General features: G+C 43.5%; 1 protein-coding gene across 1 annotated transcript in view; it reads left to right on the top strand.

Moving 5' to 3' along the window:
* Positions 1–17,576, top strand: part of RNF17 (ring finger protein 17) — a 3,777,565-nt gene that overhangs the window by 3,270,430 nt on the left and 489,559 nt on the right. Inside the window, exon 33 of the mRNA XM_069639339.1 lies at positions 15,809–15,889. Within this exon, the coding sequence (XP_069495440.1) occupies positions 15,809–15,889 (81 nt within the window). The remainder of the gene's footprint in view (positions 1–15,808; positions 15,890–17,576) is intronic.

Raw genomic sequence — 17,576 nt, 5'->3', positions numbered from 1 at the left:
CTTTCCTGCCGCTGATCCGCCCCTCTCAGCGCTCGATGTATGCATGAGTCATTCATACATCCATGGGTGCGCTGCCGGCATGCATTGTCTCCTGGAAGCTTCATTTCTCTAGAGAATCGATGTCGGATTTGCGGGAGCTCCTCTAGGGCACGTCCTTTCACGCGGCGATTTAGCCACGCCCCCCTCCTCACCATTCGTGATTGTGTGACATTTACATTTAGGCACATTACATGGAGGTGAGTCAATTCCCAGTGAAAGTGATATATACACAGTTTCATAATAGTTTGCAGATTGGTTCATACATTTTGAAGCAAAACAATTTTTAATAAACCGTATTGAGTACATGTTTGAGGAGAGAAAAGAAGAGATTTCCGTAAGCTTGAGTGGAAAATCCCCTAACCAGTTTTAGGTCATAATTAGTCAGATACATAGGGTCTCACCTGGTAGGTAATACAAAGGGATTGTCTTGGGTCATTCTTGTTGCAGGCACATCAGTTAAGTACTGGCTAGTTGGATTGGCGAGGGCTTGCTCCGCCCAGTTACATAGTTGTCAGAGGTCAATACCTAAGAATAAGGAAAGGGTGTATATTGTTGAGATGGGTTCATGCCCAATGGCTGCGCTAATAGACATATTGTATACTTGGGGTTTGGTGGTTAAGTGCACATTTGGTATGGAAAGTAACTCTTGCGCGGTCCCGAGCGTGATGATGTGCTCATTTGGGGTAGGATTGCCGTGGTGGTTAGCATAATAGGGGCACTTAGGAGTATCACTCTGGGCGCAGGCACCATTATTGGAATGGCGGTTAATGACCGCCTTTTTTCTATAGATTTAGGTAACGAACTGATAGGAGCGATCCCCATTGACTGTTTTGACTGTGATAGCGACAATGACACAACACCAGACAGGATCTTCACCTGGCATGGGGGGGACTTCCTGGTGTGATCTTCCTGCCCTTATGGTAAGAAAGATGTGACCTGTGACTTCAGGAGGGATGCAGTGATCTTTCAAGTCCACCAGGACTGCCTTCCCCACCGGAAGCCATCTGTCCAAGTCAGTACTTTGACCAGGGACTTCTCCACCCAGCTGGAGGAGGCCGCTGAGATAGCCAAACCAGAATTCTTTCCGGGCTTCAGGCAGATGGTTGAAGAGAGAGTCAACCTAGCTGATGCCTGTGAGACACTGGAACAGAAGCAAAAATTGAAACAAGTTTTCTTAGACTTTCAAGATCTCTTTGTGGTGGACTCATATGACTATGGTCGCACCAACATCCACACAACAATTCCCACGGACCCTGGCATGACTCCTGTGTTTGTGAAACAATATCGCTTGTCTCTCATCAATGGAGTCCCTTACTGAAATAATTAAGAACCTTGAGTCCCGTGGGATAATCCGTCCAGTCCACAGCACCTTCAATAATCCGGTGCTGGGGATTTTGAAACCAAACGCCCAGTGGAGACTCTGTGCTGACCTAAAGGAGCTCAACAAACTGGTCCATACTTCCCGATTACCTCTTCCCTACATTGACCAAGGGCTGGCCCAGATCCAGTGGTCAAAGGTATACACTGCCATTGACCTGACCAATGGGTACTGGACTGTACCTGTCAGTTTAGAGGACCCAATACAAGCTGACCTTTACCTTCAGGGGGCAGCAGTACACTTGGACCCGGACTCCCTTCGGATACATCAACTCCGGCAACAAATTTAACATCTTTCTACATAAGGCCATGCCCGACTTGGGTGAAAGGGATAACCTGGCCTATGTAGATGACGTTCTAATCAAAAGCTCAACTGTGGAGGAACACATAGCAGAGATCCATTATGTTCTGACACAGTTGAGGGCTGCCGGAGCAAAACTCTCTTTCCAAAAGGCACAGTGGTGCAGGACCCGTGTCAATTTCTTGGGGCATAAGATAACTCCTGAGGGTCTCTGTCCCCAGGAAAAGAAAGTTGAGGCACTCCAGAAAATAAAAGACCCCACAACTCTGCGAGAACTAAGGAGCCTCCTTGGACTAACTAAATACAGCAGAAAGTTCATTGAGGGTCACGCAGAGATCACAAGACCCCTGATCCATCTGTTGAAGGGGGGGTCAAGTGGGAGTAGGGTCCATAACAAGCTGAGGCAGTAAGACAACTCAAAAGAAGCCTCTCACAAGCGCCTTGCTTAGCTTACCCTGTCAAAAACAAGGAGTTCTTCTTGGAGACAGGGTTCTCAAATACATGCTTGCCTGCAGTACTATATCAAAAGCATGACAAGGTCAATAAAGTAATCTCCTATGTAAGACTTTATCCTCTGTGGAGGAAATATTCAATGATTGTGAGAAGGCACTTCTGGCAACGGTGTGAGCATTGAAGAATTACCGCCCGTTTATCCAGCGGGAACACATCATAGTGGAGACTCCACACCAGCCTCTGCAATATCTTCAAAGTGACAGAATCCGGGCAAGAAATGTGAGTAATACCCAAATTACTTCCTGGATTCTGTCAATGCAAGGCTTTCCTGTGGAGGTCAGATATGGCCAAAACAAGAAGAGTCCCTTCGCGCAAGGTCTGGTTGACTTGTATGATTGTGCCAGAGAAAACTGTTTCGAGGACGAAAGTCTTAAAATGAAGGACAACATGGAGGCATACCTTAATTCCCTACACAAAGTCTATGAAGAAGACAAGTGTGAGGGAATGCCCTTTATCTATGTGGATGGGTGCTCCTACCATGTTGACAACGAGGAAAAGGAACTTGTGGCCGGCGTACGCAATGCATGGGTGAATGATGACCCAGAACCCTCCGCTGGGTACAAAATTGGTCCCCGAAGTAGTCAAGTTGCATAGTTGATGGCTTTGCATCAAGCCATCCTCACTGCTGTTCAACACCAACTCCACGAACTGGCCATAATCACTGATTCAGATTATGTACAGAACGGGTTCGTGGAGCACCTGGTTAACTGGAAAACCAGAGGCATGCTATGTGCTAATAATAAACCTTTAAAACACTGAAAATTAATACAAAATATTTATGATCTGGTCACCTCGAATTGGATGACCATCTACTGGAAAAAGATTAAGGGTCATTCTAAAGTAGAGGGACCAGACAAAATTGGAAATGACCTAGCTGATCAGCTAGCCAAAACCTGAGCCATCCAAGGGTTTCCACTTGAGATCGAGTCCCTGTTGGGGTAAATCCAGGTCACTGCTATCACTAGGTTCCAGACAAATGCTCACAATGAACTCTCAACTGCACAATGGAGTAAGGAGACCCCAGATGCTGATTTGATTACAGCTCAGAAAGGGAATCCAATAATTGGTAAGTTTTATCAACACATTGCGGACCCTGAGAACTTTCCCCTGACGGATACTGATTACATTGGGAAAGAGGACCTCAGAGTGTTGATGAAATGTCCAAAAATGATCCGAATCCAAGACGGGTTGTTGGTGAGGAAATCCATATCTGGCCATGACCAGTGGGTGGTCCCTACCTCATTCCGAAGCCTGATGCTAAGTCACGCCCATGATGCGGCCACAGCCGGTCATCAGATGTTTCATACGACATTAGAAATCTTGTGAGAGGTTGCATACTGGCCACACATGGGGCAGGACCTCGACCAATACTTGAGGAGGTGTCTTGTGTGTGCACAATTTCAGCCAACATCACTCACACACTGTGCTCCCCTCCAAAAGAGGGGGATGACACTGCCTTGGTCAAATTTGCAAGTCAATTTTATCGGGCCTGTGATTCGCTCCTCAAGGGGGAACAAGTACATGTTGACCGTAACATGCTTGTTCACTAAATGGGTGGAATGTCTCCCGGCCCCAAATTGCAAGGCAGAAACAGCAGCTCCCCTGATGATAAATCACATCTTCTCGTGTTTTGGACTACCCCAAAGGAACCGAGGTAGTCACTTCACTAGTGAAGTGATGACAAAGATGTGGGATATACTTGAGGTCAAAAGAAACTACACATTGCCTACCAGCGGTCCTCTAGTGGTGGAGTTGAGAGGTACAATAAGACTATTGTGAGCATATTAAAAAAGTTTGTGGCAGATTCTAGGCCAAGTTGGGACATTCAATTACCACTTGTCTTGATGGCCATCAGATCTACCCCTTCTTCTGCAACAAAAATGTCTCCATTTGAGCTGATGACTGGACGAAGGATGGTGCTACCCTGCTACCCCAGCATCTGCTCTACAGAACCCAAGAGCAGACATTGATAAATGCCTCCACAACTCATGAGTATTTTGAGAATATGAGAAAACACCTTCAAAATGCTTTAGCCTATGCTCAGCGGAATCTAGAAAGATCTGCAGACAGTATGAAGACCCACTATGATCTTGTACAATTTCCAAAGGAACCAAGCCAAAGAGCGCAAATTCCTTCCAACATGGCGGGGTCCTTTTGAAATTGTGGACAGAATCTCACCAGTCGCCTACAGAATCTGCATCCCCAAAGGCAGTTTGACAGAAGGGGAAGACAAGTGGGTCCAGCTGAAAAGTTGCCACCCCAGGCATACTTTGCGGCAGATAGAAGGGCTTACCAGAAACCCAGAGGGGGAAGTTCCGGATACCTAGAAAAATTACTAAATCGTCATTGATTGCACCTAAGAAAATGAGTAGAGGATCCCTGAAGAATAGATGGGGAATATTGCCAATTGTTAACCAATGCAAGTGTCTTTGCCACTGCTGACATCCCCCCAAAGATGTGTGGACACAGTAGTGGGAGAATTTCCATAACCATGTGTTAGGGAGAATTCTCTTATAAGGCTAATTTCCCAAACCTAGTGAGTCCCCCAGCAGCTTTTCTGGATTTCTGGTTTGTTTTTTTCACCTGCTAAGAGTGTGGCTCTTTTTACTCCCACTCTTAGGCATGATTTGAGATATGTCTCTGACTATTTGTGGGATTTTGGGCTATGGGGTCTTTTACTCCATATGGTATCATCTGTTTTTTGTGTATGTGTTACACAGCACCCTCAGTGCAGTAACACAGGGTTGTCATAGTGCCCACCAAACAGACTCCACACCCTGGGACTGACTACTGTCTCCCAGGGCATGTAAAGTCACCATTGACTTTACTAGTCTTAAATTCTGAACAGAACCAGTACAAACCATCATAATGTGGAACTGGAAGGGGTTAATTATATATATATATATATATATATATATATATATATATATATATATATATATTGTTTTTTTATTTGTTTTTGGTAGCAAAACATTGTGTTTGCACCTTTACAAAATTAAAATCATTGTATACATTACATTATTTCCTAAAATGCATTTATCAGTACAAACGTTATTTCAATTTTTTTTCATTATTAATTTTTTTTTATATATATTGCCCCTGGGTCTGTTTTCAAGGGGGCACTGTCCAGTCCCCCTTGTCGAGTTTCCGGCTGGTGGCAGTGGTTACCACGCAAAATATTCCACCAGAATATTCTCTATGGTATTTTCCCATTGATTTTAAACGCACCACTTTTTGGTGCAATATTAAAGATACCGCCGGTTTATTTATTTAATATTAAATCAACGGTTCAGTCTTTTTGCCAGAAGTCTTTTCTAAAATGGCGTTTGTGTCCGTCTCTGTAACTCTGACCAAGGTTGAACCCTTTGTTCCACTTTTTGGTGGGCTTCTCCACAGAAGCCCTCCAAATGGTGCCACTCTGTCTGGGTTCCACCGGATGGGTGGTGAGGGGAATTGGCACCCTGGACTGCGTTGCCTTAGCAACTCAAGTCTCACTCTGTTCTGATTGGGCCGGTTTTGAGCCGCCGGGCTCTCCACTTGGCATGTTTGAGTGACAGCTAGGCTGTTGAATGGGGGGTTTTCTGCACAAAAGCAGGGCCTTTGTGACTGGAACTTCAGAAGTCGCCACAGGACCTAAGAATCCGAAGAGGGAAGAAGCTGAGCCATCTGCAACGACGACACCACCGGTGGAGCCCTGCTGCAACAAACTCGCCACTTTCCCAACGACAAGAGAAGATCTTCTGCTGGACGAGTCTTCTTCCTCTGAGCTGTTGGGACCAACCAGTTCGCCCTTTTCGCCTTCCAAAGACGTCTCTTGGTCGACTCGCCCGTGCCAAGCACCCCGGTGGCCGGATAGCCAAGCTTCACCACTTTGACCACGAATAAAAGGAACGCACCTTTTATCGACAAACTCTGCAGCTGGTTCCATCCCTGTGCAGTGCAACGACTCCATGTTTCCTCCTCGACGAGATCCTCTCTTCCCCTGGTCGAAACAACAAACTGCAACCACTGCCAGGAACAACTGCCACCGCTGGAGCTTCCTCTCTCTTTAAGGTACTGTGTCCTGCCTAGCCTCCCTTTCTTCGGTTTACCCAAGGTGACCCTTAAATCCTTGGCTTTCCAACTGGGTTGGCCCCAGACCTTCTAACTTTACCTTCTTGAATCGCCCCAACCTCTTTTGAACATTCTGCAAAGACTTTTACTGTGTGATCCTGGGCACATTTCGCTTTGCTCCATTTAAAGTGGGCCTGGCCTATGAACTTTGGCTCTACAGTATATACTGCCTTTTATTCCGTTGCTGAGAACTCCTAAAAGTGTTGGGACCTGTTTTATTTCTATGCTCTCCCTTTAACTGAACTATTGGAGTGCCATCAGGTTATGCGCTCACATCTGTTTAACAAATTGTGGTGTTTTAACTCTGACTTGTCTAATAGTTATCAAGGGAGTTGTGTATACTTTACCTGACTGTGTTTAACTTGCTTTTGATTTAGAGTGCTAGTATATTGCCTAAAGTGTGTTTTAAATAAATAAATATATACTTTTTATACAAAGCTCTGGTCCGTGTTTGTTTGCTCTACTGTGTTTTTAGCCCTATTGTGTATACTCTATATACTGCCCTACTCTTCTTGAGAGAAGTCTGACTGCTCAGCCACAGCTACCAGGTAAATCTGGGTGGTACAGACTGCTACCAATTGGGTTTACTGCGTACTCCTGTAATCCTAATCTTTTTGCAGTGCTCCCCAAGGGAACTGCACAGGATTCTGCCTAACACCATGCTATGTTCTATCTTCTAACACCTGGGCTAAGAATCATCCCAAGAATCGCCAAGGAGGACCACTCGGGGACCGGGAGGAAAGACCCAAGGAGCCCGGCGTGCCGCTCCATTCTCCCAACTAGAACCAAAAAGGAGAGCGTGTCGCTTCAATCGCTGACAGGATAAACCATTGAAGTTCTCCACACAGACAGAAAAAGAACATACCAATCTGCCGACTTCCCCTTGACGGGAGGTCAAAACCAAGTCAGGAGGGGAGGCTCAGTGGGATGTATTGACCCACTCCGCTATCCTATGCGGCATTACTCTGATAGAATGGTGCAAGGAAGTGCAACAATGGTGGCAAAACTCTTGTGAGCGCCAAAAACCTACAAAAACTGCGCTCTCAAGCACACAAATAGATGGATGCACAACCAGCCACCCATGGTGCATGTATGGTGGAATAAAGCACACACTGCAGAAAATGTGCCAGTGGGCTCCATGACCAGCAAACAGAGTGCAGAGAGAGAAGCAGCGCTTTGCAAATGAAACTCCAAAATGTGCCTATAAATGACATTTGCTTTGTTGCTAAAAACTCAAAAATGCCTAGAACACAACACTTCTCAACATTCAAAATCTTCCTTGGCACTAAAATTCATGTAATCTAATGAAGCATTGCGAACATACAAGTCCTAATGTGAAGAGCAAAACATTCATCAGACAAACTGGATTGTCTGTAAACTGACAGCCCCTGTCAAAATCTGGGTGCAGTACTTTGGGCTACCTGAATGACAGCAGTCAGATGAGTTACTGATGAAACTTCAAAGTGATCTAAACTAAAAAGTCTGCCGGATTAGCAAACATAAAAAGGATTGTGGCTAAAAAGAATACAGATCTCAGTTGCTTTGTGGCTAAAAAGAATACAGATCTCAGTTGCTTTTTATCCCATAGATTTAAAGCTAAGAAAGTAATGTATTTATGTTTGATGCAACAAGTTTGGTTTTCCTGGATCTTTAAGAATAAATTAGCTTGGCTGAGCTGCAACCCTTTCGAAGTGGACAAACCGGTTTCTTCCAGGGGGAGGGAAATCCTCTCAGCTGAAACTCACGGGGAGATGATAATTTTGGGTTATCCCAGACTTTTGTCTACAGAAAGCGAATGAGCAATAGTAGACCCTTCAGCCCAGGAAACGGAGGTGTGAGAGGGTCGTAAATGACTCCTGGAAGGAATTTCCCCAAGGAGGGGGATGCTCCTGGACTCCAGGGAGAGAAAAAGGGGCAAACCATTTGCTGTTAAACATGAACAATGAACAATTTTCCGAGACTCATAACTTGTGATTCAAAGTGGTAAAAAATATAAAAAGGACAGAGTTGTTAATCTAATTTCTGGCTGCGTGTTTAAAGAGGCGGCAGAACTGTGTGACATGTTCTGGACAGGAATGGCAATATATGAAATGTATTAATACTAGAAGTGTAAAAAGTTACACACACATTCCTATGTTAAACACACACATTTGTGGAAACTTGCATAAAGTTTGGAAATCGTTTTCATAGGTTAAAGGACAAAATTGTGTAGAAAGTGGAAACAAGATCCCACAGCTGCAGGATCTTGAGGAACATATGCTACATAAAATATGTAATATTTGGGTGTGATTTGTGTAGAAGGGACCAATGTAGAAATATGTATTTAGGATGAAATCCGATTTTGAGACCAATGGCTAAAGGGAGGTGTCTAAGAACTGTAAAGCAAACTCTAAAATGTGACATCATCCGGCCTTGATCCAATCACTCAAATGCAAGGCAGAGATGAAGTTTCGATCCAATCCCAGTGCACAGGGGCAAGCTTAGTTAAGCTGGCCCATACACCCATTTTGTGATGTCATTTGAAAGGATAAATGGAGACAGCTGACAACACATGGGGACTGACTGATCCACTCACTTTCCTGATTCCGGTGAAGCACTCTTGATCCAGCATTCTACCTTCAGCTTTGACATCCTTCCAGATCCAGATGCCAAAACTCTTGCCAGCAGTAGAGAACTATTGATTTCAGCAAGGCCCAAATCCTCAAACTTATTCTTGCAACCCAGTGAAGCGCTGTGGTGTGAGAAGGCCTTTTGAACCAGTATCCTGAAATTCTCTGGCTTGCTACCACTAGGCTTGCCTGAGGAACTCGCTATCCAGCTGATTGAAATATCCACAAATAAGAAGGACAGATCCTGTGCAAATCCGGTGACCGGCATAGCTGATCCAATACCCTGCCTGATGTGCTGTTCTTCCTAGACCAGATCCCATCCATGACGAGAACTGACGGTCCCATTTAATAACTTATTCTGTGAGTATTAATAGGAAGAAAAGTGACCCATAGCATATTCGCATTGTTTTATCCCAATCTCAACCCATCCTATCTGGAAATTCTGAATCATAGTATTTTCAGAACCTTTCTTGCACTGATTTTCTCTCATTTGTTTTATGAAATCATAAGTCAGTAGTGTTTTTGAGTAACTAAAGTGAATCCCAGAAAGAAATTGAGTATCCACCATGTGAAAGGTTACGCCGGCCACGTAACTGTGGAGATTCATGTGTGGCATCCTCCTTTTCATCGTCCTAATATAGTGTAATCAAACTCATCTTTCAGTTTCAAGTGAATTTCTCTTTTCCATTCTCGTGCCTATTTTGCAAAAACAACTCTCACTAAAACCTCTAAACTCCCTCAGTTTTCATGATAGAAATGTAATTTTCAACTTCTACTTGTACCTAACATCCTTAGCTATCCATAGAACCCAAGACCGCATTGTAAACCAGTGCGATTCTCCCGGTATCTCAAATTTTGCGCAAGGAAAAGTTTGCTGCGACTTGAAATTCTGAAATGCTTTACACGTGTGAAATAGCTTTAAAGTGTTTCCGACTTGGACTTTGAGATTTCCACTGTTTTCTTTTGACTAAACCATTGCTTGTGATTGTGTGCCACTGTCAAAGCGGCTCCCATAGAAATTTATAATAATTTCAGTATTTTTGACCATATTTGGTGTTTTGCCCAGTCAATTCCAAAGACAATTTCAGAGCCATGCTGACAACTGAAAAGTCAACTCCGTTGTTCTCTTGTGTTTGAAGGGGGAAGGTGGGACTGATATTCTGTTTGGTTTTTGTTATTCCTGAATACCTGCTCTCTCCTCACATCAATTGCCTATTGGGGGGGTTGAGGGTTGTTGCAGGGGGAACCTCTAACCATAGTGCTATCTGTTCTAAACCAACTCAACAGTATTCTTTTCTGTGCTGGATTTGTATTGTGCTCATTACTTGATTCCTACTGTATTAAAGAGATAATTCAGTGTTCTGTCACCCCATTGGTAATTGTTGTTATCTATTAAAAATATATTGTGATTAAATTCTAAATACATAAATAAATATTTACCTTTGCAAACTAGCCTGATTCCGGGTTCAGTGTGACGGGGGGGGGGGGGTTCCAGGAGAAGGGTGTGATACGAGTGGTATACCGTTCAGAATATTGAACTTCTAGATAAAAATAAATAAGGGTTTCAATTGTGCACTAGACGCTGGGCGGGACTTGGGTGTGTGCCGGATTGAAATCACTTACATCTCGCTCGGCTACGCCGGTATCTCGCACCCTCCAACTTCGTGGGTATGCGCACGAGCCATCCCTCTTACACCTCAAATTCATGCCCCGGCTAGGCAGTACATTGCCTACCGTGCTACACGCCCCCCCATATTAACTTTTCACCTGGCACACCGGTCAGCATCACGCCCAGCTGATACTTTCCATTACCCATCCATACGGGGACTTGCTTTGCTGATGTAGCATCCATGCCCAAATATCTAACGGGGGCCCCATTCCATGGCTCCACCTTTAACCTTATGATTGCCATCCCAGAAGCCCCACCGGTCTCCCACATGCCCCACTCGCCACCACTTGCTGCCCTGTACCCACACAGGGACTTTTCTCCTTGCTTGCCTACTACCTTCACGCCATCCGTTACCGGCACCCGCTCCCCATGCAGCGCTCATAAAAAGGGCCCTGAGGGCTACTCCACCGCTAAACTTACCTTCGGCACCTGTGCGTCCTCTCAAGCCTTGAACTAAACCTAGGATTATCACTTTCAAAGCAACTTAAATCGGTAAGACTGATCTCACATGAACACTGTTACCAACCGTAGGCTCCCAATTCATGGGGGCTCTGTTAACATATTCTAACTATCTTCTTCCCCTTCTTCTCTCTCCCTCTCTCTCTCTGAATGTCGCATCCGACATGATACAAATTCATCGGAAACTATATGTTCATAACCAATTTTTAATTGTAACCAGTTACCTTACCTTGCCTATTAACTGTACTACTTAATGCACATGTGTTATATTGACTATCCACCAATCACTCATTCCAATGCTACATGTGAACTTTTTAAAAATTCTTCACTTGGGCACCCCACACTATTGGGTGACTCGCTGAACACTCTAATGTAATCAATGCCATTGCATAGCCTTGAAAATGACCCCAGAGGAGGGTCGAAACACCTGTCAGCTAAACAAATAAAATACACCTGGCACTCATAATTAAAATCTGCTTCCGACTTCTTAATAGACGCAACTTACTATCATCAAATTCTAAATAAACGTTTTAGTACCAAGCGCAACCGTGAAGGGTCTCCAACTCTTCTCATGTTTGAAATTCTATCTCAAATATTGATCCAAAATGAGTTATAGAGCTGCCCTATCATAGGGGGAGGAAGGGGAGCATCCGTTGTCATAAGTATTCCCAAAAGAAAATTACAGAAGTAGCAGTTCAAGCTCATTGAATGGCCAGATGATGAACAGGAGGACCCAGATGCAAAATGATTAGATTTGAAAGGCTGCCTATCAATGGTTTGTTAGGAAAAGCTCAAGCTTGTACATTACCTTATATGATTATATATAAAGTGTATGCATAGTGGTACAGTTGATGTTGACCCAAAGCTAGGATTGGGCAACAGTAATGTCAGTGTATGAAGCTTGTACAGTAGTTTATGACCACAATTCGGTGGCTGTGCTGGAGATTTCTTATTATATTTCAAGATCTTTTTATTAGCATTTGAACAACAAATATGTAAACAGAATACATAACCACCATAAATACTTACATTTTCAGAAAACTCCCCACTCTCCCCCAGTTTTCCAAACCCTCCTCAATTAAAGATCATTCATTTTAGCCAAGTGAGCAGTGGGGATGAAAGTAAAGAAATATAAAGACAAATTAAGTTAGCATAGAAAATAGAATAGAATAAAGTAGAATAGAGAAAAACACGAGTAAGAAATCAAAAGGGAAAAAGATTCAGAGCAAGATAATAGTGGAAGAAAGACAGTTAAATGGAAAGATGATGGCCAGACAAAGAAAAGACCTGAAAATAGAAAGAGAAAAGTTGGAAGCTAACAAACCTAGGGAAGTAAAACTAAGAAATCTATACATAACTAAACATATATAACTGTACATAAATAGAATAATTAGGAAATCGGGAGTGAAGTATTTGAAGCCAAAGCACATCCATCCACTATAATGTCCCATAGTGTAGATGTCCTCTTTCCCCCTTCCCCTTATTACAGAAACAATAAGCAGAAAATGTATTTTACAGAGTAAACCTATGGAGAGCCCCCAATAGTCCCTCCAAGAAAGCACCGCAACAATATATATTCCAACACTGTCCAGTAGGAGTACTCTCCTGCCATTCTCATTCCCCGAAGGGCTCCAACACCTTCTGCATGAAATCTTGAGCAACCACAGGGTTCACAAAAACACAGCCTTTAATTTCTTAATCAACTTTGAGTTTGGCAGATTAGCAAACTATGGCAAGTATCGAATGTTCCTTCTCACCAACAGTATGCAGGAGAAAGTGGCAAGAAAACCGACAATCAGCGCAAGCAATAACTGCTCCCGGGAGACCGGATTTACATCCAGACCTTCGTAACCTGTTGGAATGAGTGGCTTTTCCATGGGCCACATCGGGTGATTTATGCGACTCTGACTGCTGTGAAGGTAAAAGGCAACAAGCGCTGGATCCACGACAGCAATACACAAATGGATACCGGTACCCCTCCACTGGCACAGCAGGAGGCTTATAGTTAAGTATGCCCTAAGGATTCGCCGTTCCTTTCAGTGGAGAAGGGGGGGTGAACGCAACTCGGGGGGATTGAATCTCTTTGTTTTAAAAAAGGAAGAAAAGGATGAGAGTTCATATATTTTTTGTGGTTCTTTTGTCATCATGTTCCAAGATGACGAGTATAAATGTTAAAGTTTTAAATGTATCTAGTAGCACAGAATCTGAGAATGTATTACTGAGGTCAAAAAGAAAGGTTGATGATGATTTTGTTAACAATGAGGACGAGGAAATACACCCAATAGCAGATGAACATAGTTTTGCAACAGATAATGTGTGGTACAGCCACATGAGGAAAGTTGGGAGAGAGTCATCAGCAGGATTTTGCTACATTTGCTCTCATCCCCAACGCTTCTGGTATCCCTAGGGTGTTTATCCTAAATGAAGTAGAGGTAGCAGACGCACCGTGTTTAGTGCACCTAGCATTGTGCAGGGTCAGAGGGCAGTTTATAGGGCAATCAGTCACAGAATCTATTATACCTATCGATGAAGGATGTTCAGCTACATATTGTAAAGAGCAGAAGAATTTTCGGTGTACACAAAGAGTTCAGTTGTGTCTAAAAGGCCCCATTATCATAAATAACCGCTTGGAGCAAGAGGTAAAGAGTTGCCGAGCTGACGGGATGAGTGGATTCTCATTTCTGAGCAGTACCAACTGTTGAGTCACACAGAGACGTTCTTTACCTCTCTCCTGGCACCTGGTGTCCAAACTGCAGCAAATGCCAAGTGGCTCCAGGTGACCATATATCCTGTTTAATTCATCTGAATCAATGTTCAGGGCCATCAAGGAAGAGCTCTAGGCCCTGAGGCTCATTGCTTTACTAAATCGGTACATCCTTGACCTCCTAACAGCCATGACGGGAGCTGTCTGTCAGAAGATAGGGAGCATGTGCTGTACGTTTGTGCCACCCAATGATTCAGAAAATGGGACCCTGACTCAGACTTTCACTACCTTGCATAAGCTTAGAGAGACCATGGAAAATGAGGAAGGAATTACAAATAATTTGGGACTAGATTCGCTTTTCTCTTTGGTGCTGTCTTGGATGAGCCGGGCTGTAAAAATTCTACCTATTTTTGTTTTCTTTCTTATTATTTTTTGCTCTTGTGAAATGCTCTTACAATGTTGTTGAGGTACCATAAGCAGCTGCCATGATTACTGTGACCCTGTCCAAGGCTAGAATCACTACCATTTCATCTCACATGGGTACTCGGACTGAAGCTGTTTTGCTTCCTCCACCAAGTTTGGAGGATTGTGTGGAGCACTGGGTAGATTGCAGAAATGGTCGGGGGACGAGTTGGGTTTATTCAGCGGATGAGTGTGCCCATATTGGAACCGGTATGAGAAAATAGTGTAGGGCTTTTCCCAGAGAAGATGGTTTTGAAGAACAGGAACTTGATTTATTAGTTAAAGTATTAACTAAAGGGGGTTATGTTGGGGTGGTCAGGAAAGGTCTGAGCGATGGAGAGGAGGTTCATGTTACGCGCGCCATATTTGTGACTGGGGGTGCGGCAAAATCAGATCAATGTTGCTATTTCATATGTATCCAGTGTAGTTAAATGGGAATGGGATATGTTACTTTAGTGTTATTCGGTGTTCAAGTTGATACATATTAGATTTGCACGTGCATAGAAAGATAAAATGCTAAAGCTGCAAAATGAAATATACAATCGATTCAGATATGATGTGCTATGGAGTACCTTGAAGTTGGCAACGAGAAGTTTTCATAATGCGCATGCGAGGAAGGGGGGCCTGTCCTGAAGAAACCATTGGTGGAGGAGAGACAAGCGTTCTTAAACATACATGTACACTGAGATACATATATGGAGTATTTATAAATCTACATGTGCTGTGCTTTCTTTATAAATGCAATAAAGCTCTGCAGCAACCCATTTATATATTTAAAGGACCCGCTCAGGTGCTTCCTACCACAACAACTAGATCGCTCATGATACTTCATCAACTCTGAGTCCCTCTTCTTTGTCTCAGTACTACAAGCATTATTGAAGTCCTTAGTTTGTATGTCAAAATTGTCAGTTTGTTTACAGTAAGCCATTAGGGCTTTTGGGAATATTAGGCGAATCATTTAGTGAGGTCTCCCACTCCCCTTGACATAAGTCCCCTCCCATGTGATATTCCCAAATAATACCATGATCAGGATCAGGTAGCGTCTGCCTTTCTCTGGCCACATGAGAAGAGGCCCAATGTCGGAATGTTAAGGCGGATATCACTAGATCAATCACAAACCGCCGTTGCGAGATTTGCACCTTTCACCCACAAGCAGTTTTTTTATGTTTTTGTCAGGTCAGCCTGGGAGACAAAGAAAGTGATTCTACTGAGACCAATATGCAGCTGACTATCACGGTAAAGGCACCTCGTGTCTCAGCTGATATTACAGATTTGGATGACAAGTACTGTAATACGTCACACAATCCAAAATCTTCATGCATTGAATGATAAATTAGTGATTTATAATTAGGGCAAGCCCAGTGTATTTCTTCCAACCATGACACAGTTCTTATAACTTTGTTGCAAACATTCTGTGGGTGTTTCTACTGAAAACAGAATTCAGATTGGATGAACATGTAAATAAATAATGTTGCAGTGTAATTTGCACTTTCTTGCATTATGCAATATATAATTGATTGCTTGCTTTTTGGATTGTCACAAACTTTTTTTATCTCAACCAGGTCGGAAATTCTTGGCAGCCAGATGCAGTGGAATTACTTAAAGAGTTTCTTATGAGGAGACACGTTGATATTCATCCTGTGGTAATTTACATTTTTGTTTGTGTGCTTGGACATTTTGTTTTCAGAAATATGGAACCCCACAAATCATGTTCACCATTTAATAAGAGAGTAAGATTAACATAGTAAGTGCAAGAATATTTTTTTTTAAAATGTAAGTTTGCTAACCACGTTCATGCCTGCTGCTCAGTTTCCTGCATTTTATTGACCCCGCGGACCATATTGGTCAAAATTTTTCCTCAACATGTCTCTATGGCAATGCACGTTTGTTTCCATCCATCCCCCCCCCCCCGACCCCCGAGAGATTTTTTCATGCATTCAATACTCTTTCAGAAATAGCATATTGGGCTTCATTAGGTGTATAGTGAAATGCGGACGTGCATAACCACAATAAGAAATGTGGTGTGGGGTCTACCTTTCTGCAAGGAAGCAATGCAACTGTGGTTCTGCGCTCTGGAGAATTGTCTTTCCTAGCAGCCTATCTTGCTGGGACAGAGTATGTGGTTGCTGATGAATTGAGCAGACAGACGGCAGTCTCCTATAAGTGGGGACTCTGCCATGAAGTCCTAGGTGTGATCCTTGGCCTTTGGGTGACCACATCGGTGTATCTCTTTGCCTCCATTGTTAACAGGAAGTGTGATTGGTTATGTTCTCCAGCACTGGATCCTTCAAAGATTCACATCCTGTTTGAATGTTCCCTGTCTTCAGGCTGGAAACCTCAGCAACATTGAAGCAGTCTTCATTTGAATTTGAAAAACTGCAGTCACTTTGATGTTCTTAGTTGTTTTGGTTCACCTTGTCCCATAACCAATAGGCAGTTTCTCCCATGGCTCCACCCCTGAAGGACATCTTCAGATTTTTTACCTGCATGTTGAAGTGTTGGGAGTCCTCTACAAATTCTCTAATTCATTCGACTTTCACCCAAGAATTTGATTTTCTACTTCCTGTTTACATCACTGGATAGCAAGAGATTAGTGTTTTCCCTTTCTGTTTTTATGGGATAATCCTATGTCTTTGGTGCTCCCCTGCATGGGTAATATCTGCCCCCTTAGGGTGGAGGCCTGTGCAGGGTGGTTCCGTACCCCACCATGGCTGACTCAAATGAAAAGAAAAGCCTATTCAAGGGAGGTACCACCTGCCATTTCAAGAATATTTATATTGAGGACCAACATGAAGAATGGCTAGATCGTCTGTATCCAGACCATGACGTCAATGTGTATTCCACCTGCCACTCGTTTTCCAATAAAACGCTCAAGGACCGACACAGGCGATTAGTGGCTTGGCTGGATGTGGAGATGGAGGCATCAAATTTGGCTTCACTCTGCCACAGTAAAACCCAATAGTGTGCTTCATTTTCTAATAGGTTGAGATCCCATGAGGAGGCATTCTGTGGGAAAAGAGTGAAGCAGAGACATACCATCAACTCTCAGACTGCCCTAGAAAAGGCAGCCGTACCACACAAACCTTTGCATAATCAGCATGGGTAAACTAAGGCCACAGCAATTGCTTTGTTAATGGTTTCTTTGTCAATGCATTCAGTGTACACAAGTCATCTTATATCTGCAAAGCATTCTTCGACAAAAGCTATTACCCGGACAGTCTACCACTCCGTCGACGCCATGGTAATCGGCCTCTCTGTCGATGATAGCCCGGTCGATGTCCACAGCGACGATAGCCTCGTTGATGACAAGAACTCAGCCGACTATGAACA

Source organism: Ambystoma mexicanum, chromosome 7q (genome assembly GCF_040938575.1).
Source record: "Ambystoma mexicanum isolate Mex_15411 chromosome 7q, UKY_AmexF1_1, whole genome shotgun sequence".
Lineage (NCBI taxonomy): Eukaryota > Metazoa > Chordata > Amphibia > Caudata > Ambystomatidae > Ambystoma > Ambystoma mexicanum.
The sequence above is the reverse complement of the archived record's forward strand: the minus strand, read 5'-3'. Positions and strand labels throughout refer to the sequence as shown.